Source organism: Gastrolobium bilobum, unplaced genomic scaffold (assembly GCF_033153095.1).
Source record: "Gastrolobium bilobum isolate Gb01-03AN ecotype WA unplaced genomic scaffold, APGP_CSIRO_Gbil_v1 utg12135, whole genome shotgun sequence".
Taxonomy (NCBI): domain Eukaryota; kingdom Viridiplantae; phylum Streptophyta; class Magnoliopsida; order Fabales; family Fabaceae; genus Gastrolobium; species Gastrolobium bilobum.
In genome coordinates, this window is record NW_026899990.1 from 24177 (window position 1) to 43057 (window position 18881).

At 32.8% G+C, this 18881-nt stretch overlaps 1 protein-coding gene across 1 annotated transcript; it reads left to right on the forward strand.

The window, feature by feature from the left end:
* Positions 1 to 12102: 12102 nt before the first annotated feature.
* LOC133294663 (uncharacterized) lies at positions 12103 to 16733 on the forward strand. The gene is made up of 10 exons (XM_061493377.1): positions 12103 to 12748; positions 12856 to 12993; positions 13357 to 13545; positions 14599 to 14736; positions 14832 to 14953; positions 15083 to 15215; positions 15324 to 15453; positions 15619 to 15698; positions 15814 to 15948; positions 16355 to 16733. Exons 1-10 carry the CDS (start codon positions 12239 to 12241, stop codon positions 16577 to 16579), a joined length of 1800 nt encoding a protein of 599 aa, XP_061349361.1. The 5' UTR covers positions 12103 to 12238; the 3' UTR covers positions 16580 to 16733.
* Positions 16734 to 18881: the final 2148 nt, after the last annotated feature.

Here is an 18881-nt window from a genome sequence, read left to right on the forward strand (position 1 = left end):
TTTCCATGACAATGACCATTTCGTCATCTTTTTGGCAAAAATTTATTGAGAATTTTTTTTTTCCAAAATGTCACGTCATCAAACTAGCTGAGCTGTGCAGCGAGATTATGTGGCATCATATCAGCAAGTTTAAGGCCACGTAATCTTGCTGCACTGTGTAGCGAGATTACGTGGCAGGGCTAATTCGCTACATTGTGCAGCGTTTTATATGGTGCCAGTAATAATTTGACACATAGATTAAAGGATGAATAAAAAAATCAGCATTTATTTGACATTAAATTGTCTTTATAATTTTTCATATTTCATTTGACACTCCATCGTCTTTATTGTGTATTATACTTTCCAAAAAGAAAATAAAAAATAAATCAACATTTATTAAATATTAAATCATCTTTATCATTTTTCCATGGATATTCCATTTGACACTGCATTGTCTTTATTGTGTATTATATTTTTCAAAAAGAAAACAAAAAAAAAATCAGCATTTATTGGACATTAAATCGTCTTATCATTTTCCTATGAAAACTCCATTTGGACATTCTTTCGATTTTATTGTGTATTATATTTTTCAAAAAGAAAATAAACAAATAAATCAACATTTATTGAACATTAAATCATCTTTTTCTATTGTGTATTATATTTTCTAAAAAGAAAACAAAAAACAAATCAGCATTTATTGGACACTTCATCGTCTCTAGTGTGTATTATATTTTCTAAAAAGAAAACAAAAAACAAATCAGCATTTATTGGACACTTAAATCATCTTCATCCAAAAAGACAATTTAATGTTCAATAAATGCTGATTTATTTGTTTGTTTTCTTTTTAGAAAATATAATACACTATAAAGTCGAAAGAATATCTAAATGGAGTATTCATAGGAAAATGATAAAGACGATTTAATGTCCAATAAATGCTCATTTGTTTTTTGTTTTTTTTTTTTAAAATATAATGCACAATAAAGACAATGGAGTGTCAAATGGAATATCCATAGGAAAATGATAAAGATGATTTAATATTTAATAAATGTTGATTTGTTTTTATTTTCTTTTTGAAAAGTATAATACACAATAAAGACGATGAAGTGTCAAATGAAATATGAAAAATTATAAAGACAATTTAATGTCAAATAAATGCTATTTTTTTATTCATCCTTTAATCCATGTGTCAAATTATTACTGGCACCACATAAAACGCTGCACAATGCAGCGAATTAGGCCCTGCCACGTAATATCGCTACACAGTGCAGCAAGATTACGTAGCCTTAAACTTGCTGATATAATGCTACCTAATCTCGCTTCACAACGCAACTAGTTTGATGACGGGACATTTTATCGAAAATTTTCTCTAACGTGGCAATCCGATAAATTTTAGCCAAAAAGTGGCAAAATAATCGTTCTCAATCTAGACCTGTATGTCAGCCCTGTCACATTTTTATTTTCTTTTCTCGTGTCAGCAATATTATCATTTTCTATTTGGTATTACTGTTTCTCAAAGAAAAAGCATAAAAAGTTTGGTTCCTGGTGATTATAAGATAAAGAGTTATATATCTCGTGTTTGTTGGTGGAACTTTTTTACAGCTCTATGCCCATCGGAATCCATAGGAACTTATGGGACGAGGAAATTTTTGTTGTGCAAAAAACAGGAATCACAACCAAAGACAGAAGCACGATCAAAGGTGATAACTCAAAAGGGGAGTGCTGGCTGGAAATGGTTAGCCAAATTATTTAGTTTTAAGTCATTTCTGGCCAGGACTGTGCTGTAATTAGTAGTAGAGCACAATTTACTTGAGGGGCCATTTCATCATTTCAAGGATAAACTATATTTTTCAACTCAATCCTTGATTTCTTTGTATTTAACAATTTTAATTTATTAATTACGTAAGTTGTTAGATACAAAAAAAATTAATGACTAAAATTGAATATAAGACTTTTTATTTTTTATTTTCGTTTCAAATAAAATAGCGTTAACAGAATAATTCATGTAATTAATCTTTTACAAATGAGTTTAAAATTTTTCATATTGCAAGAAATAAAGTTATCTCCTACAAATATAAACTTATGTCAGCCCATAAAAAAGAAAAAATACAAATAGAAAAATTAGGTTTAACACATTTTTATCTCTTACAATATCATAAAATTTAAGGGCTTTATGTATATAATGTTACAGGATAAAAAAATAAGTTTTCGGTTGACACAATAAACTGATGAGTTCCTCCAGTTTATTTTTCTTTCTCCTCAGTCCACTTTCTTCGGAAACTTCTGTCTTCTTATGTATGTAACTTTGTTGTTGTATTTCCCAAAATTTAAACCTTTTATAAATTGGGGAAATATACTGTAACAATCAAGAAGTGTTATTACCAATCAATTTTACCGTTAGATCAAGTATGTTGATCCAACGGTTATATTTATTTCCATCTTTGTATGGTTATGATTTCTCATATTTAATATGGGTAATCATAACCATCAAAGATAGAAATAAATACAATTGTTGGATCAACGTAATCTATCTAACGGTGAAATTGATTGATAGTAACACTACTTAGTTGTTACAATATCATATCCCTTATAAATTTGAGATAAATATTGACTCTTAAGGGATGTTTGGTACACGTTTTTTTTTTTAGATTGATGGAGAAGTATGAGTGGATATTAAAAAGGGAAAAATATTTCTGCAGTTAATGCAGATAAGTTATCTGCAATTATTCCCAAAACAACGTCGTTTTGATATTGAAATATTAAAAAATTATAAATATAAAGACTATTATAACCCTGAAATAAATCATAATTACAAATACACCATGATTTCCGCTCCAAAACGACGTCGTATTGGACTTACTGCAGATAACTTATCTGCAGTAACTGCAGAAAAAGCGAACCCTATTAAAAAATACCATGTTTGGTACAAGGTTTATAAAAATAATTCTAGTAAACTATGTTGTCCATCTTATTCACATTTGTGTTGAAATTGTAAAGAAAATTACTATTCCAAAATACCACTTCCAATGTGGTATTTTGGAATAAATGGGCAAGTGAAAAATGAGATGAACCAAAATGACCTGCTGTGTAAAGTCAGTTGTACGGCCCGTGTTGTTTTTGTAATTTACACTTATTATCCTGTCAATATTTTACATTCAATCAAACATAGATTCAGGAAATTTAATTCAATTTTTCTAGTAATATTTTGGCGTACCAAATAATTTTTTTTTTTTAATTTTTCTACCAAACTCATTTTCCTACCATATTCCTAGTAATTATATTTTTCTGGTAAAAAAAAATTTATCCTCTTATCTTTATAGCACCGGATTGCTTACTATGGATCCAAGCAATGGCGTGACACTTCACAATACCCTCTGAAAAGCAATGGATTGGGAGAATATCTCTACTTGTTGACATTCGGTTCGTTCCTGATTAAACTCCAGGGCCTCCTAGGTGAATGTTGCACTACCAAAGTCAGACAGAAACTTCGTGAGAAGGTGTGACCAGTAAAAGACTAACGCTTTTTCACCGTCAAATTAACCAACCATGGCTTCATCCGCAAATTGTTGGTTATAGTTGTTATTCTTCAACCCATCAAAAGAGATTGTACACAGGCTCTCGCTTTAAAGATTAAATTTTTCGTTATGAAAATGTTGCCTAATTTTTGTTACGTTCATAAAAAGAAAAGAAATATGGTCTTGGATAAGCATATTATGTTGGGCACAAAATTGAAAATTCAAATCAACATACTTGGGCTAGAACTAGGGGTGTAAATGAGTTAGGTCAGCCTACAGGGGCCTACGATCTAGTCTATATTAGGTTAGACTTTGCTTATTATAAATAGTAAAATAGAATAGGCCTAGACTTTTAAAAAAACCTATTTAGAAAATAGGCCACAGACTTTTTTGTACATGTCGGGTCTATAGTTGAATGTTTAATAGGCTTAAACAGGCTAAAAGGCCTAGGTCAAGACTTTTATTTTTTAAATATAGATCATGTCAGACTTATAGTTTGGTGCCTACACAATTTAATAGGCTAGGCCATACTCAATATTTTTTACACAAACTTAACCAATTTAAATCAAAGTCTAACCTAGTCTAACCTATTTACACTCGAACACAGCATACCTCATCAAGTGACACCCAACTCGTTAGCTCACTTTTTGCGATCTCTGAGTTACCTAAGTTTTGAGTATGTGTTTAGCAATAGATAGTCCGTGACAACTTTAGCTAAATAGATTTTGTTAGGTAGTAGAAGAAATGATTGAGAAGGGTGCTCAGAGGATTTACTATTCTATTAATCTCAAATCACCAAACCAATGATTTTTAAAGTTGTAGTCCTTTTATAAAGTAGCTATTACAGCCTTGGATATCTCACTTTTACAAAGGCTAGTTATTACAACATCTCTTTTAGATTACTTATATATAGATACTAATTATAAATAAATAAAAAGTCATAATACTAATTTTTACTTAAAAATATTTTTTAAACGTTGTTGTAAATGTAAAATAGCTCCGATTGTTGAAAAAAAAAACATTTTAAATAAAACAATGTGCAAAAAATTCGTCCAACCAGATCTTTTCTCACTGAGCTGAGGTGTACTTCATGAATGTGATCAATTAAGGGTCTCTTTTGTTTATTGTAATGTATAAGATCTGATAATATAAATTTATATTATATATTATAATATTTTAAATTATTAATGTGACTATCGTATAATATAAACTTATACAATAGCATCTCTTAATATATTAAAATAATATATAATTTAATCAGGTGCAGAAATGAGATTAGAACTAATTATAAAGAGTTAATGTATTATGTTAATTTGTTCTCATCTTTCTCTTTGCCATTGTTAGAACGAAATATAAATCATTTAGAAGACCTTCACCTAACACCTTAAGGTTTTAAACTGAGGTGGTTTTTTACATGGTTTCTAGCTCAAGGGGCTCTTGCGTGAGGAGTGCGTTAGAGTTTAATATAAATCATTAAAAAGACTCCACCTAACACCTTAATCACTGTGTGATGGTGTGTGTTAGAGCTAATTTCTCAATGTTGAAGAAACCTAGACGATGATGGTGATAAGATAAAGACCGAAACGTGGAGCGTTCTGGGTTCGAGAGTGAAGTTACAGTGTGAGAGAGAATCTTCAACGGTGTATGCACTAATGCCCAATAATCCTTCATTCGAAGAATAAGCTTTTTGAAAACTGGAAAAGGTGAGACAGAAAAAGGAAAGGCTCTTTCTTTCTTCTTCTTTTTGGCATGATGAAGAAGGAAGCACATGGAATGACGTTTCGCGTTTCGTGTTGAAATTTGAATTTGAAACGGCTATAGTTAGGTGGAGGAGTTTGGCACAGCTAATTACATGAATAATGTTGTCTTGTCCTCCGAAAGAAGAATAATGCTAATTTCACCAAACATGTAAGACCTCACATCTAGACTTTTATAAAAGTTAATATTATATAATTTTTTTTATATAAATTATTTATTAAAAGATATTTTTATTAAAAATATTTTTTTTATCTTTTCTAATATTATACAGTGTATTACCAAATACTAAATAATATTATCTTGTACAATATATTATCTTATATAGTATCTTGTTAAACACAGGATAATATTAAAATTTAATTAAATTTTATATTATTAAATTTATATTATCATATCTTATTCTAAAATATATACCAAATACGGTCTAAGTCGTAGAATTTTAAATTAAATTCTCGAGGCGATGTTGATATGTGTTTTACATAATTCACGAAAAGTCTTGCTCTTGTAACATCTTACAGATTTATAATACTTTTGTGGTATTTTCAATCTTTACGACTAGATGTGACATTGCTCAAATGTTGACTGAGGTGACGAATACTTTGATAGATGCTTTCTCTTCATATTTAACAATTATCCAGCCTTCTCGTGATTTTTTTATGTCTGCACGTAAAAAAATTTATTAATTAACTTCAAAAGTGTTAAGAGTAGTCATATATCATAACTCTGAATTTTGTTGGTCATTAAAATCATATAGAAAGAACTGGATGAAAACAACATTGGAGCTTACATGCATTTCGAATATGTTGTGCATCGGTTCCTAGCCATACTAATATTCATACATGACAATTAAACCATTATCGCACATTAAATGTTAAACATTTAAATTCTCTAAAATCTTCACCCTATCACCAAACATGGCATGACAATTCGAATCATGCCACCAATGTAAAATATCACACATACACATACAAAGAATTGAATTCTAAGAAAGAAAATTATACGCAAGCAAAACTCACTCGTTAGACCATCTCTCATGGAGAATACACCATTAACTTATATATTTATCTCTTGCAGAGGTTTTGATTCTTCATACTAGGATTATTATTATTATTTTGAGATATTTCAATAGTTTATCACTCCGCAACTAGTCCGATTCAGAACGTGTTCCGAAATTAAAATTTTAAACCACTCCCAAAGATATTATACTAGGATATTTAAACTGATATATGAAGCACAATTAATCAACTTTGTTACTGGTTGTAAACTTGAATTGATTTTCACAGCTTAAAACAAATTTTAAGATCAAATTATGAAATTAAAAATTAAATATAACTTAAAATAAAGGGACAATAGGCTCTTATGTTGCAGGAATTTCATGTTCTCCTGCAAACTATATAATCCATGGAGTATATAGTTATAATATTAAAATGGGGAGAGATCATTTGACTCCAGAGTAAGATTTATAAGTCTTACTTCTCATCCTAACCGTTGATTTCCGTCCATCCAACGGTTATAATTTAGGAAGTTATATTAATTAATTAATTATTAATTACACTATAAATGACAATCGTGGATTTCCGTCCATCAACGGCTGAGATGAGGAGTAAGACATAAAAATCGTACTCTGGAGTCAAAAGAACCCTCTCCTATTAAAATTATGTATTCTTCGGAGTACATAATTTTTAGGAGAACTTCAAATTCCTAAATATGAAAAAAGGGACCCTAAAATAAAGGAATAAGAATTCTAATCAGTAATACAATAATTTATGGGGGTTACTTTTCTCAAAAAAGAAAAATTTCCCTATAAACTTGTGGAAGCATAAATTGAGTTTGATGGGGCTATTCTATGTAGAAGTGTCACCACGAGAGTAGAGGTAATCTCACGGGACTTTTTAGCGTGATTTATCGTTACTCATATACTTCTTGGGAAAACTTCTCAAGAGGTCACCCATCCCATAATTGCTCCAAGTTAAGCACGTTTAACTATGAAGTTCTTCTGTTATGGGCTATCGAAAAGTAGATGCATCTTGTTAGTATAGGGAGTACCAATAAATTCTTATAAGCTATCCCCAACTGTGTAGTCCGATGGAAGCCTATCAAGAGTCGCTCCTTGTTTGTGCCCTTTTGAACCATGTCTTTTCTCACCGGCGATCACTCTCCACCCTCGACAACGCTCGGGATGTTACAATAAAGAGGACAATATTGTCTTATGGAGACAATGTCTAACACTGGACTTAGATTTTTTCTTGTTACATTCACATATATAATTTTGTATGGTACATTTTAATTTTGAGTTATTGCATGTTTCAATTTTTGTACTTTATGAAACTGTATGCAGTGTGGAAGTGATTTTTCTAACACAGATTATCCCCTCTCAATGATTTTATCATCATTTATTTATAACATAAACAAATATTTTCGTGGGACCCATAATTTTTTTTTAAAGCAGGCTCAAGAGTTAGGAAGAGTGATCCAAATTAATGCCATTGTTTATGAAGTTATTTACCCAACTCGCATGCAAACAATAGTTATGAAATTATTTACTCAAACAATAGTTATATTTAACATTTGGAAACATATCAATTTTGTTTTATGAGATACTAATCAGTTTGAAATGGTTATCAATTAAGAAGAATGAGATGCTTATCAGTTTGAGTAAACATTTGTAATCTTAATTTCGAATGATTTTAATTTTACAAAATTCATTTTATCTAACAATATATTTAAGGGAAAACTTCAAAAAAAACCCTATAACTTTTTTCATAATCATTTACCCCCTCCCCAAAACTTGAATCATTTACCCCTGACTTAAATTTTTTTATCATTTACCCCATAAGTTACCTATCCAATTTCTAATGAATCAAGATAACCATTCGTTCCGATATAAATAGTTATTATCTGTTCTTCCACAGCGAGAGGAGCTGCTTGGGATTGTTTTAGCAACTCGCGCAATCGTTGACCTCTTGCCAATTGATTTTGAGTAGCTTTATCGAGATCAGAAGCGAACTGCGCAAAAGCTTCTAATTCTGCGAATTGTGCCAATTCTAATTTACCAGCTACTTGTTTTTTCCTTCCATTTGAGCTCGTTTCAATAATTCTTTTATCATCTTTGATAGGTGCTATTGTCGTAGCTCGCCAATAAGAAATCTTTATAACTAACAATATAAATAAATAATTCAATTTGATATGAATTTATCATATTTATTTTCGTTGAATTCTATGTGAGGGTGAAAGGGCGTTTGCGTAGAAGATCGTTCTCAATCAGAAAAAATCCATAGAAAAAGAATAGAAATTGATCTATATATATATATATATATATATATATATATATATATATATATATAGAAACTAGGGTTGGCAAAACGGGCTAACCCGGCCCAACCCGCATTCAACCAGAAAAAAATGAGCCGGGTTAGGGTTGGCTTGAAAAAAAACGAGCCAGAAAATCCAACCTGACCCGAGTTGGGTTAGGGTTGGCTCAACAATTGGCTCGCGGGTTGGCTCATTTTCAGCCTATTTAAATGCACCAGCTATGTGGCTTCTATTAGCTTAAACAAAGGGTTACAAAATGAGAAATAAAAGTAAAATATTTTAGTTTCAAATTTTCTTCACAACAAATTTGCATCAACATCTAGAAACAATCAAAACCACTTGATACCAAGTGGGTAAGATATTTGAACCAAATAGAGTCCGCACAGCCTAACAATATAAAAATGGCAAGGATGTGAGAAGATTAGGGACTTAGGTTTAGAGAAAGAAGAAAAATGATGATAACAAGTGTGGGTTTTGTCCAATTTTGTATATTATATTTTGTAATTTTTATAAAATAAAAAACTTACCCCGCGAGCTGGCTCGTTTGACCCGTGGGTTGGCTCATTTTTTCACGGGTTGAAACGAGCCGGGTTGGCAGCTCATTTTTGCCAACCCAACCCGGTTCATTTTTGGCGGGTTATGAGCCAACCAGACATGTTGGCTTATTTTTTCCAACCCTAATCGAAACAAACGAAAAGGAAAAGGAAACGAAAGACGAAACATAAATCATGGATCCACTAAACCCTCTCGGGGACTTGCTTAACTTAGAAAATAAGAAAGAGGAATCTTCTTGAAATACCATGGATAAGGGTTGGTCATATTCATGGTGATTCTGTAAATATTCCATTCCAAAAGAAAAAAATGGAAACAATTGGGATTTTTTTAGAGATTGAATGCAGTTACTAATCCATGATAAGTCGCTCCGGGGTGGGGGACTACTCCTTTGATGGGTGTTGCAATGGCGCTATTTGCGATCTTTCTATCTATTATTTTGGAGATTTATAATTCGTCCATTTTATTGGACAGAATTTTTATGAATTAGATTCACAAAAACCGACTAACTAGCTTTTCAATACAAAAATAAGTCTTTAGTTCTTTTTATTTTTAGCCGAGCCAACCAAAACCGATAAAAAAAAATACATTCGCCGAGTAAAAGGAGAGAGAGGGATTCGAACCCTCGATAGTTCTTTGTTTTGAACTATACCGATTTTCAAGACCGGAGTTATCAACCACTCAGCCACCTCTCCAAAAGATAATTTCTATTTTATCTTTATTCCATTGAATAGAACATGACCATATCTATAATATCCTTATTCTCTATCTATGTATGGTAAAGATATCAGATGTGAATTTTTTGGTCTAGTTTTCTATCTGTATATCTATATATAAATATATCTAGATGCAGTATCTAGCATGCGAGTAAAAAAAAAACCCTCGATCCATGCCCTCAAATAAAGGGGTAGTAATAAGTCATATAAAATATAGCTCCAGAATGTTTCAGTTTATGTTCCTATCTACTATCTGGATATACCAAGAAAGATATACATTCTAATGAGGCTACTACGAAATATTTACTAATGGGTGGGGCAAGCTCTTCTATTCTGGTTCATGGTTTCTCTTGGCTATATGGTTCATCCGGGGGGGAGATTGAGCTTCAAGAAATAGTGAACGGTCTTATCAATACACAAATGTATAACTCCCCAGAAATTTCAATTGCGCTTATATTCATCACTGTAGAAATTGGGTTTCAGCCATTCTAGTTGTTCGAAATCGACAAACCATTCCCACTTTCAGTCAGAATTTCTTTGAATATGTCCTTGAATTCATTCGAGATGTGAGTAAAACTCAGATTGGCGAAGAATATGGTCTGTGGGTTCCATTTATTGGAACTATGTTTCTATTTACTTTTGTTTCTAATTGGTCAGGGGCTCTTAATCATACAATTACCTAATGGGGAGTTAGCTGCACCCAAAAATGATATAAATACTACCGTTGCGTTAGCTTTACTTTCCTCATTTATTATATAGAAAATATATCATGATTTGCTATTATTCTTCATCGAATCACATGAATAGATTTAGCAAAAATGGAATTTCTATTCTTTTTACTGAATCACATGAAATTTTACTCAACTCCGTGTACAAAATACCTATTATAAAAGAGAGGAATAAATAGAATTTGATACTCAAATTGGAATTTGCACTAAAAGGCATCATCTGTGGCTCAAGTGGTGACTACTTTACAAGAAACAGGAGCAACGGAATACACTATTGTGGTAGCCGAAACAACGGATTCTCCAGCCACATTACAATATCTCGCCCCTTATACAGTAGCAGCTTTGGCTGAATATTTTATGTACCGGGAACGCCACACTTTAATCATTTATGATGATCTCTCCAAACAAGCACATGCTTATCTCCAAATGTCTCTTCTATTACGAAGATCGCGAAGCTTATCCGGGAGATATTTTTTATTTGCATTCGCGTCTTTTGGAAAGAGCCGCTAAATTAAGTGATAAAAAAATTCTAAATAAGGGTGTAAATTATTCAAAAATGTTACGAGAGAGATAAGTGATAATTAAGAAAACTCATACGATTTTTTTTTGAAGTTTTCTCCATATTTAAAGTGAACTTATCTATGTTTAGAATTTTTTAAAATACTTTATACTAAAGCTTATGTAATATTGTCAACCTAATACAGAAATTAGTTTTTTATTTTAATTAAAAATAAAAACGTAAAAATACATCTCGTCGTATTAATAATATCTGATTTTGATTCTAACTGATTATGGAAATCATTAATTATATTTGACTTTGATTTTACAGATTGATCAGTTTCTTATTTTATGCATATCTTTTAAGCTTATGTGTAAGATTTTTTTAAATAATAAAAAAAGTATATAATATGCTCTAAAAATATTTATCAACATTTAATCTACCGTGTTTTTAAAAATCACATCAAAGTGAAAATCGGCAAATATATATTTAAAATTTTAATGTTTTTATAGTAAATATAGATAAATTATCTATATTTACTCTAAAAATAACATTATTTTAGGTTGAAAGATTAAAAAATAATAATAAAAAAAATTATTATAATCTCGAAAGAAATTATAATTACAAAAATATATTAATTTTCGTTTTTAAATAATATTATTTTAGATTTGATGTAAATAATTTATCTATATAAAAAAAAATAGAAGAAGACATATTTGACATTTTATGTTAAAGCAGAGTTTGAAACCGGGCGCACAAATCCAAAGAAACTGTGAACTCAAAGCAAGTGTTTGCATTTCCCAAAGAAAAGACATTTAAATAAATAAAAGATAATGATCCAAGTCCAAGTCCAAATCCAACTCTAAATCTATATTCCAAATCAAATTGCAGTTGAGGATAATAAAAAACGGATAAAGTCATTATCGTAATTGATTTATGAAACGATGTCAAACTCGAAAAGTAGAAACCAAACACCCACGTGTCCAATTTAACACAATACAGAGAGAGAGAGACTCATATCTTTCTCTGTCATCGTCGTCTTCTTCTTCTTCTTAATAATCCTTTCTATCTCTCTCTCTCTCTCTCTCTTTAAAAAACACGGTTTTTGATCATCATCTTCTTCTGAATCATAAACAAAAAGAAGCTTCAGAGAGAGAGACAGAGAGTGCGTTGATTGAAAACATGGACGAGAATTCAGCTCTAATCCAAGCCATTCTCAGGGAGCAAGAAGAAGATGAAGAAGCTCATAGAAGAAGGACCCTCCAAATACTAAACAACAACAAAAACAATAAAAACCATAACGAATGGCAAACGGTGTCGTATCACAAGCGCAACCGTAACAATTCCTCTTCCAAGCAGCCCCTCGCCGACGATAATTCCGCCGCCAACAACGGCGCCGTCAATTCCTCCTCCGACGTCTTCCGCTCCATCGAACAACATTCCGAGGAGCGCCGCCGCCGTCTCCAGGAGGCTCAGATCGCCGCCGCCGAATCGGTGGACCCCGCTCCGAGCAGATCGAAGCGGCATTCCGACGAGGAAGACGACAGTGATGTGGAACCGGCGACGGAAGCTGTTCAGAATGGTTCTACGAAGGTGAAGAAGGTGAAGCAGAAGAAGCCTAAGGTGACGGTGGCGGAGGCCGCTTCCAAAATCAATTCCGATGATCTCGCTGCGTTTCTCGCTGAAATCACCGTGAGTGCTGATATTCGATTTCGATTTTGAGATTGATCTGCTATGATTGCGATTCGCTAACTTGTTGTGTTCATTGAATTTGAAAAAATTGAATCGCGTGTGCGTAGGCTTCGTATGAATCGCAGCAAGATATTCAGCTGATGAGATTTGCTGATTACTTTGGTCGTGCGTTCTCGTCTGTTGGTGGGGCTCAATTCCCGTGGTTTAAGACGTTCAAAGAGTCCACTGTTGCAAAGATTGTTGATGTGAGTTGTTTCTCTTCATCTTTTTGTTTCTCTCTCTCTCTCTCTCTCTCTCTCTCTCTCCTGAAAAAGTATAATTCAGATTAAGATTTGATTGCAATTGTAGAGTGCCAGCATTGTTTTGAAGGGAAAAAATTAGACCTTTTTGTGATGCGAATGACATATAGCATGGTATAGAATTTTGGAATGCATGAGTAATTAGACCTTTTAAATTGTTCGTTGGAAAATGTAGCTGAATCCTGTGAGTTACAAGATTTTTGCAATTCTCTGTTGTATGGTCATTGTTATTTTTGATGGTTAAGATGCAGGTTATGCGTGATAAGTAATTTTAATTAGTGTTTCTGATCTGTTTACTTTTCCTAACAGATCCCTCTTTTGCATATATCTGAGGATGTTTACAAAATATCAACTGACTGGATTGGTCATCGATCATCTGAAGCGCTTGGGTCTTTTGTGCTATGGTCATTCGACAGCATTCTTACAGACCTTGCCAGTCATCAGGGAGTTGTTAAGGGATCTAAAAAGGTGGTCCAGCAATCATCACCGAAATCTCAGGTACCTTTTGAATTCATATCATGCTGCACAACTTGACGTAGGTCTTTAAGGATGTTACATTGCTTAAAACATTCCTATATTTTTATTTGTTTTTTTGCTCAAAGAAAAATTTGCATCTTGGTCGCTTTGTGTCTCCATATGGGGCATGAATCTTTATGTGTGAGAGAAGGTACATAGTTTCCTCGGTTAACCCACATAGCTGACCCCACCTAGTGGGATAAGGCATGGTTGTATGTTCTTCTTCTAGCCGTGCCTGATGTCATTGGTATTGGGTACTTTTTCTGAATGATGATATTAGTTTTCTAGGAGTTTTTAATTTATTCTTTAACTTTAGAATTTTATACCTGACTGCTATTCAATTTTGAGTTTTGTCATAGTTTCTTTACTACATTGGTTTCCTATTTATTGAGATATAGCAATAATCGAAACAAAATAACCATTTTTAAGGCCTTGTCTTAGATCCTGGAAATTTCTGATTTATTCCTTAGCTTTGTTAGCAATAGTCACTTGTGGTTGACTAACTTGTCAAACAACATGAAATTGGGGCTATCATTTTATGTGTTCTATGAGACTGAATTGCATTAAGGTATGGCAAGGATACATGTTAGAGGCAGGGAGAACCAAGTTTGGATGTCGGTGGAGTATATGTGCTTCCTAGGACGGAAATCTACAAGAGCTTGATCCTCAATTTTGAATGGATGTGCATTGGATTTTCCGGAAATGTAGCCAGATATCAATAAGGAAAAATGCACTTTTATCACCAATGTGAAATTTTGTAAAGTATGGCCTTTTAGTAAACTTCTTGGTATTCTAGAATCAACTTGACTCTTGTCTGACTTCTTTCAGTGAAATTTGATTTTTTGTACTACTTTTTTATGATTGCCACATGACCCCCAAATTTGATTTCATGTGGATAAATTCATTGAATTATCAGTCAAAAAGCTTGTAATGTTTATTTAATGTTTTAATGACATGTTGCATATGAGCTATATGCCTATAACATATAATTGAGTGAGTATTTGATATGAATATTGTGTATCATTTGGACTGCAGGTTGCCATATTTGTGGTGTTAGCAATGGTGCTTCGACGGAAACCTGATGTCATGATTAGTTTATTGTCCATATTAAAGGAGAGTAATAAATATCAAGGACAGGATAAACTCCCTTTCACTATTTGGGTGATTACACAGGTGATTGTTTTCAACATGATTTAGTGTCTCCATACCGAACACAAACACACATGAATTGTTTATATGGATTTTTAACTGGATTTAAATTTGTGTAGGCTTCTCAGGGAGATCTAATTGTGGGGTTGTACTTGTGGGTATCCCTTCTTTTGCCCATGCTGAAAGAGAAGTCTGGTTGTAATCCACAGTCAAGAGACTTGATATTGCAATTGGTTGAGAGGTGAGGAAACCTTTGTGATTCAACACTAATTTTTGCTGATTTATTTATTGTAATTAGTGCACAGTTCCTAGCTGCTCCTTCTTGCCTTTAATGAATTAGCTCCTTTCCATCCTTTCTTTTCTGAAACAGAATTATCACATTTCCTAAAGCTCGACCTATCTTGCTAAATGGGGCAGTCAGAAAGGGGGAGCGTGTTGTGCCCCCATTGGCTCTTGACTCTCTATTGAGAGTTACTTTCCCTCTTCCTTCAGCTCGGGTCAAGGTAGATTTTTTGTACAGAATCTTGTCTGTTTTCCAATGACGTGCATTATAATCATTGGCTATTAGCTGTGTCACTCTTCTGGTATTTTTATTTGTTTATTTTGTTAAGGCCACTGAGAGATTTGAAGCTGTTTATCCAACATTAAAAGAGGTAGCCCTTGCGGGGTCCCCAGGAAGTAAAGCAACAAAGCAACTTGCACAACAGATGTTCAGCTTTGCAATCAAAGCTGCAGGAGAAGGTGATGTCGAGTTACTTTAGATTGTCGTCTTTTTTTACCTCTTCTTTTGCACATGTCAATTACTTATTTGCAGCATGTGCTGTCTCTCAAGTGCTTATAATTGAGAATTGAAGAAGTTGGTTTTGTACTTTAGTGTGAAAACTTAAATGCTTGAATCTTTTGCAGCCAATCCTGGCCTATCAAAGGAGGCAAGTGACATTTTTATTTGGTGTTTGACTCAGAACCCTGAATGTTACAAGCAATGGGTGAGTACAAGAGAGTAATATTTAACAATTACTTTTTCATTTGTTTCCTACTTTTTTCCCTAGTGGCTTTTTTCCTACTTATTAACACGAATTTGTATTGAATGCTTGGAAACAGGATTTGCTTTACACGGATAACCTTGAAGCAAGTATCGTTGTATTGCGAAAGCTTTGTGATGAATGGAGGGAACACTTTGATAAACATCCTACTCCTGATCCTTTGAGGGAAACTCTTAAGAGCTTCAGTCAAATGGTAAACTATTTTCATTTTTAGTAAATACAGTTGCATGATACCTTTCTAACTGTATCCTGCATTTCATGTAAACTTGAACACTGTCAGCATGCACATTGAAGCTTTGTCTATTTTACAAATTGCTCTTGTAGGTATTGACAAAATGAGGTTAATTATGAGCAACAATTTAATGTGATTAAGCTGGTTAATCTCTGGCGACATTTTCTAATTAGCCTTTCTATGGCATATTCTCTTAATTCTTAGGCCAGTCAGTCTAAAATCTAAATAATGATGTTATCTTAGGAGATTTTTTCTTTCTTCCAGATATGTCATTGTAGGGGATGCATCTTATCCTGAGCCTATTTTTACTATATTTGCAACTGGAAAGAAAAAATCATGTCTTTTCTCACTTAATTTGTCTTTATAGAATGAAAAGGCCTTGGCTAAGGAGGATGATGGTGCTCGCCTTGCATTATTGAAGGATGCAGACAAGTACTGCAAAGTCATTTTGGGGCGATTGTCACATGGTCATGGGTGTATGAAGAGCATGGCATTTGTTTCCGTTGCACTTGCTGTTGGTGCCATTTTCATGTCCCAGAACATGCATTTCTGGGATTACAATAAACTGTCAGAAATGTTGAATCTCTCCTAGGTTAACAGAGTTATCCTTTGGCTTACTCTCTTCTCATGCCCAGAGTGAAAGTGAAGTGTGATGAGGAATATTTAATTTATTTTAGGCTTCAACATAGTGAAATTAAACAAAAAATAGGAGGAACAAAGCCATGGAAGCTTGCGCTGGCCATCTCTACATAGGTATTGATTCGTGTTCTCTCAAGTTTTAGATTGATTTGAGAATTTACTTTTTTCAAAGTTTTATAGTGGCTTGTTATATATTGATTTTCAGATAAGTGCCAAATGGCTATAGAGAAATGCAAATCAAGATAAAATCTAATTGTGCTTGAAAGCAAATTTTGATGTATCCAGATTCCCATTTGTTTTTATTTTAACTTATATTTCTTACTGTTATTTACACTCGAGACCGAAATTAAATAATTAATGATGCTTCTGTTATAACATTATAGATCTGATATCAGATGGTCCGGTCTTTACACTATTGAAATTTTGCAAATTAGTTACCATGTCTTGCAATTTGGTTAAACCCTCTGCAAAGATTTGTGGATTTGGCATGTTTTTTATTTTATTTTGGCATGTTAGTTCTTGGTACTTTTCCCAGTTTTAAGACAACTGTATTTGAGTAGTGCTATTTGCTCAAATTTTCAAATTCTTCCCAAACTTATGCTTTTATTTAGTAATTTTCCTCTTCTTATTTTCAAAATGAAATGTATGCAACGCTTTTCAATTGAAAATTTATGGAATTAAATTCCCAAGGGTGGTACACTTGCTTTATAAAGTGTGTCCAAGGACTGGGTCTCAGGTTTGATTCTTCAAAAGTTATTTTAGGGCTAGAGATAAAAAAAATTGCGCTTAATCCTCGGTGGGAAATTAACTTCACCTTAGATAAGGGTTAATATACCATTCGTTTCAATAAAGAGCTACTTTAAGGCTGTGCTCGAGGGCAATGTAGGGTTTAAAAATTTGGTCCGGCCATCGACCCGGCCGAGGTCAAGGTTTAGGGGTCACGAGTTTAATTGGGGGATCACGAGGTCACTACGCTGACCCGGTTTTATATATTAAAAAAATATAAATAAAAATATATATATATATATATATATATATATATTCTATATGAAAATATTAAAAAATAAACCATCAATCATCAAAGATTCAAAATATACTTAACATAGTTCACTAATTACAACCACAAGTCAATATTAGACAACCTAATTAAAGTATTAGAAGGTCCCTGATAAAGAAAAATTTAAAGGAAGTAAGAATGAGTTTTTGTTTTCCATCGACGATCGTAAAGATTTCATTTGAATGGATAAAATTCTTACCTTTTCTAGAAGATTCACAACAATGAGGTGAAGATTGAAGACGTCTAGGTCGCTAGGAGAGAAGAGAACAATTAGATTTAGGTTTGCAAACATTTTTATTTTATTTTTTTTAATAAAACGATGTTGTTTCAAGGATTTATTATTTAAAGGAAAAAAAAATGCAGTGACCCTCTTTGACCCTTCCGACCCGGGAGTCACTGAAACCCGACCGGATTTTGGGGGGCGGAGGGGTCGATATGCATATAGTGTCCAACTTGTGACCCCAACCCTCAGAGAGAAGGAGTCAGGGTTGACCCGGGTCAACCCGAGAGGCGGGGTGTGGTTTTAAAACACTGGCGCAAAGTGATGTTTGAGTAGAGAACGGAGATACTTCTTGGATTTTATTTTTTTTTTATTGAATTAATTATTTTCTTTCTCTCATTGCACATTCGGCTAAACGATGAATCTTGAATTGGTATCAAAAATCTAATTATCCTCTTGGTTATACTTGAGCCAAAATTGGGGGCTCCAATCTTGAATTTTTCATTCAAAAAAGTTTAAGGATAGTGAATGAAATTATGATAAAGTCAACTTTTAAAGTAGTCGTATCTCCTAAAAAATGTTATATAAATTATTCTTAAACCAAAAAACGATTCTCACATAAAAGGAAATATATTAGCGTAGGCACAGACACAATTTATCGTAGTTAAAATATTACGTATATACCATTATTCCTCTCTCTTTTTTAACTAAAAAGGATATTTCAAATATCAGCATCAAAAGTGGTGGTAATTGTACATTTAGTAATATAAATAGAAAATTTTGGAAATATTGTGGAGCCCACCCCCACCCCCCATGGAGATACTTGCCCCCAATCTTGAATTGGGGGCTCCACAATATTTTCAAAATTTTCTATTTATATTACTAAATGTACAATTACCACCACTTTTGATGCTGATATTTGAAATATCCTTTTTAGTTAAAAAAGAGAGAGGAATAATGGTATATACGTAATATTTT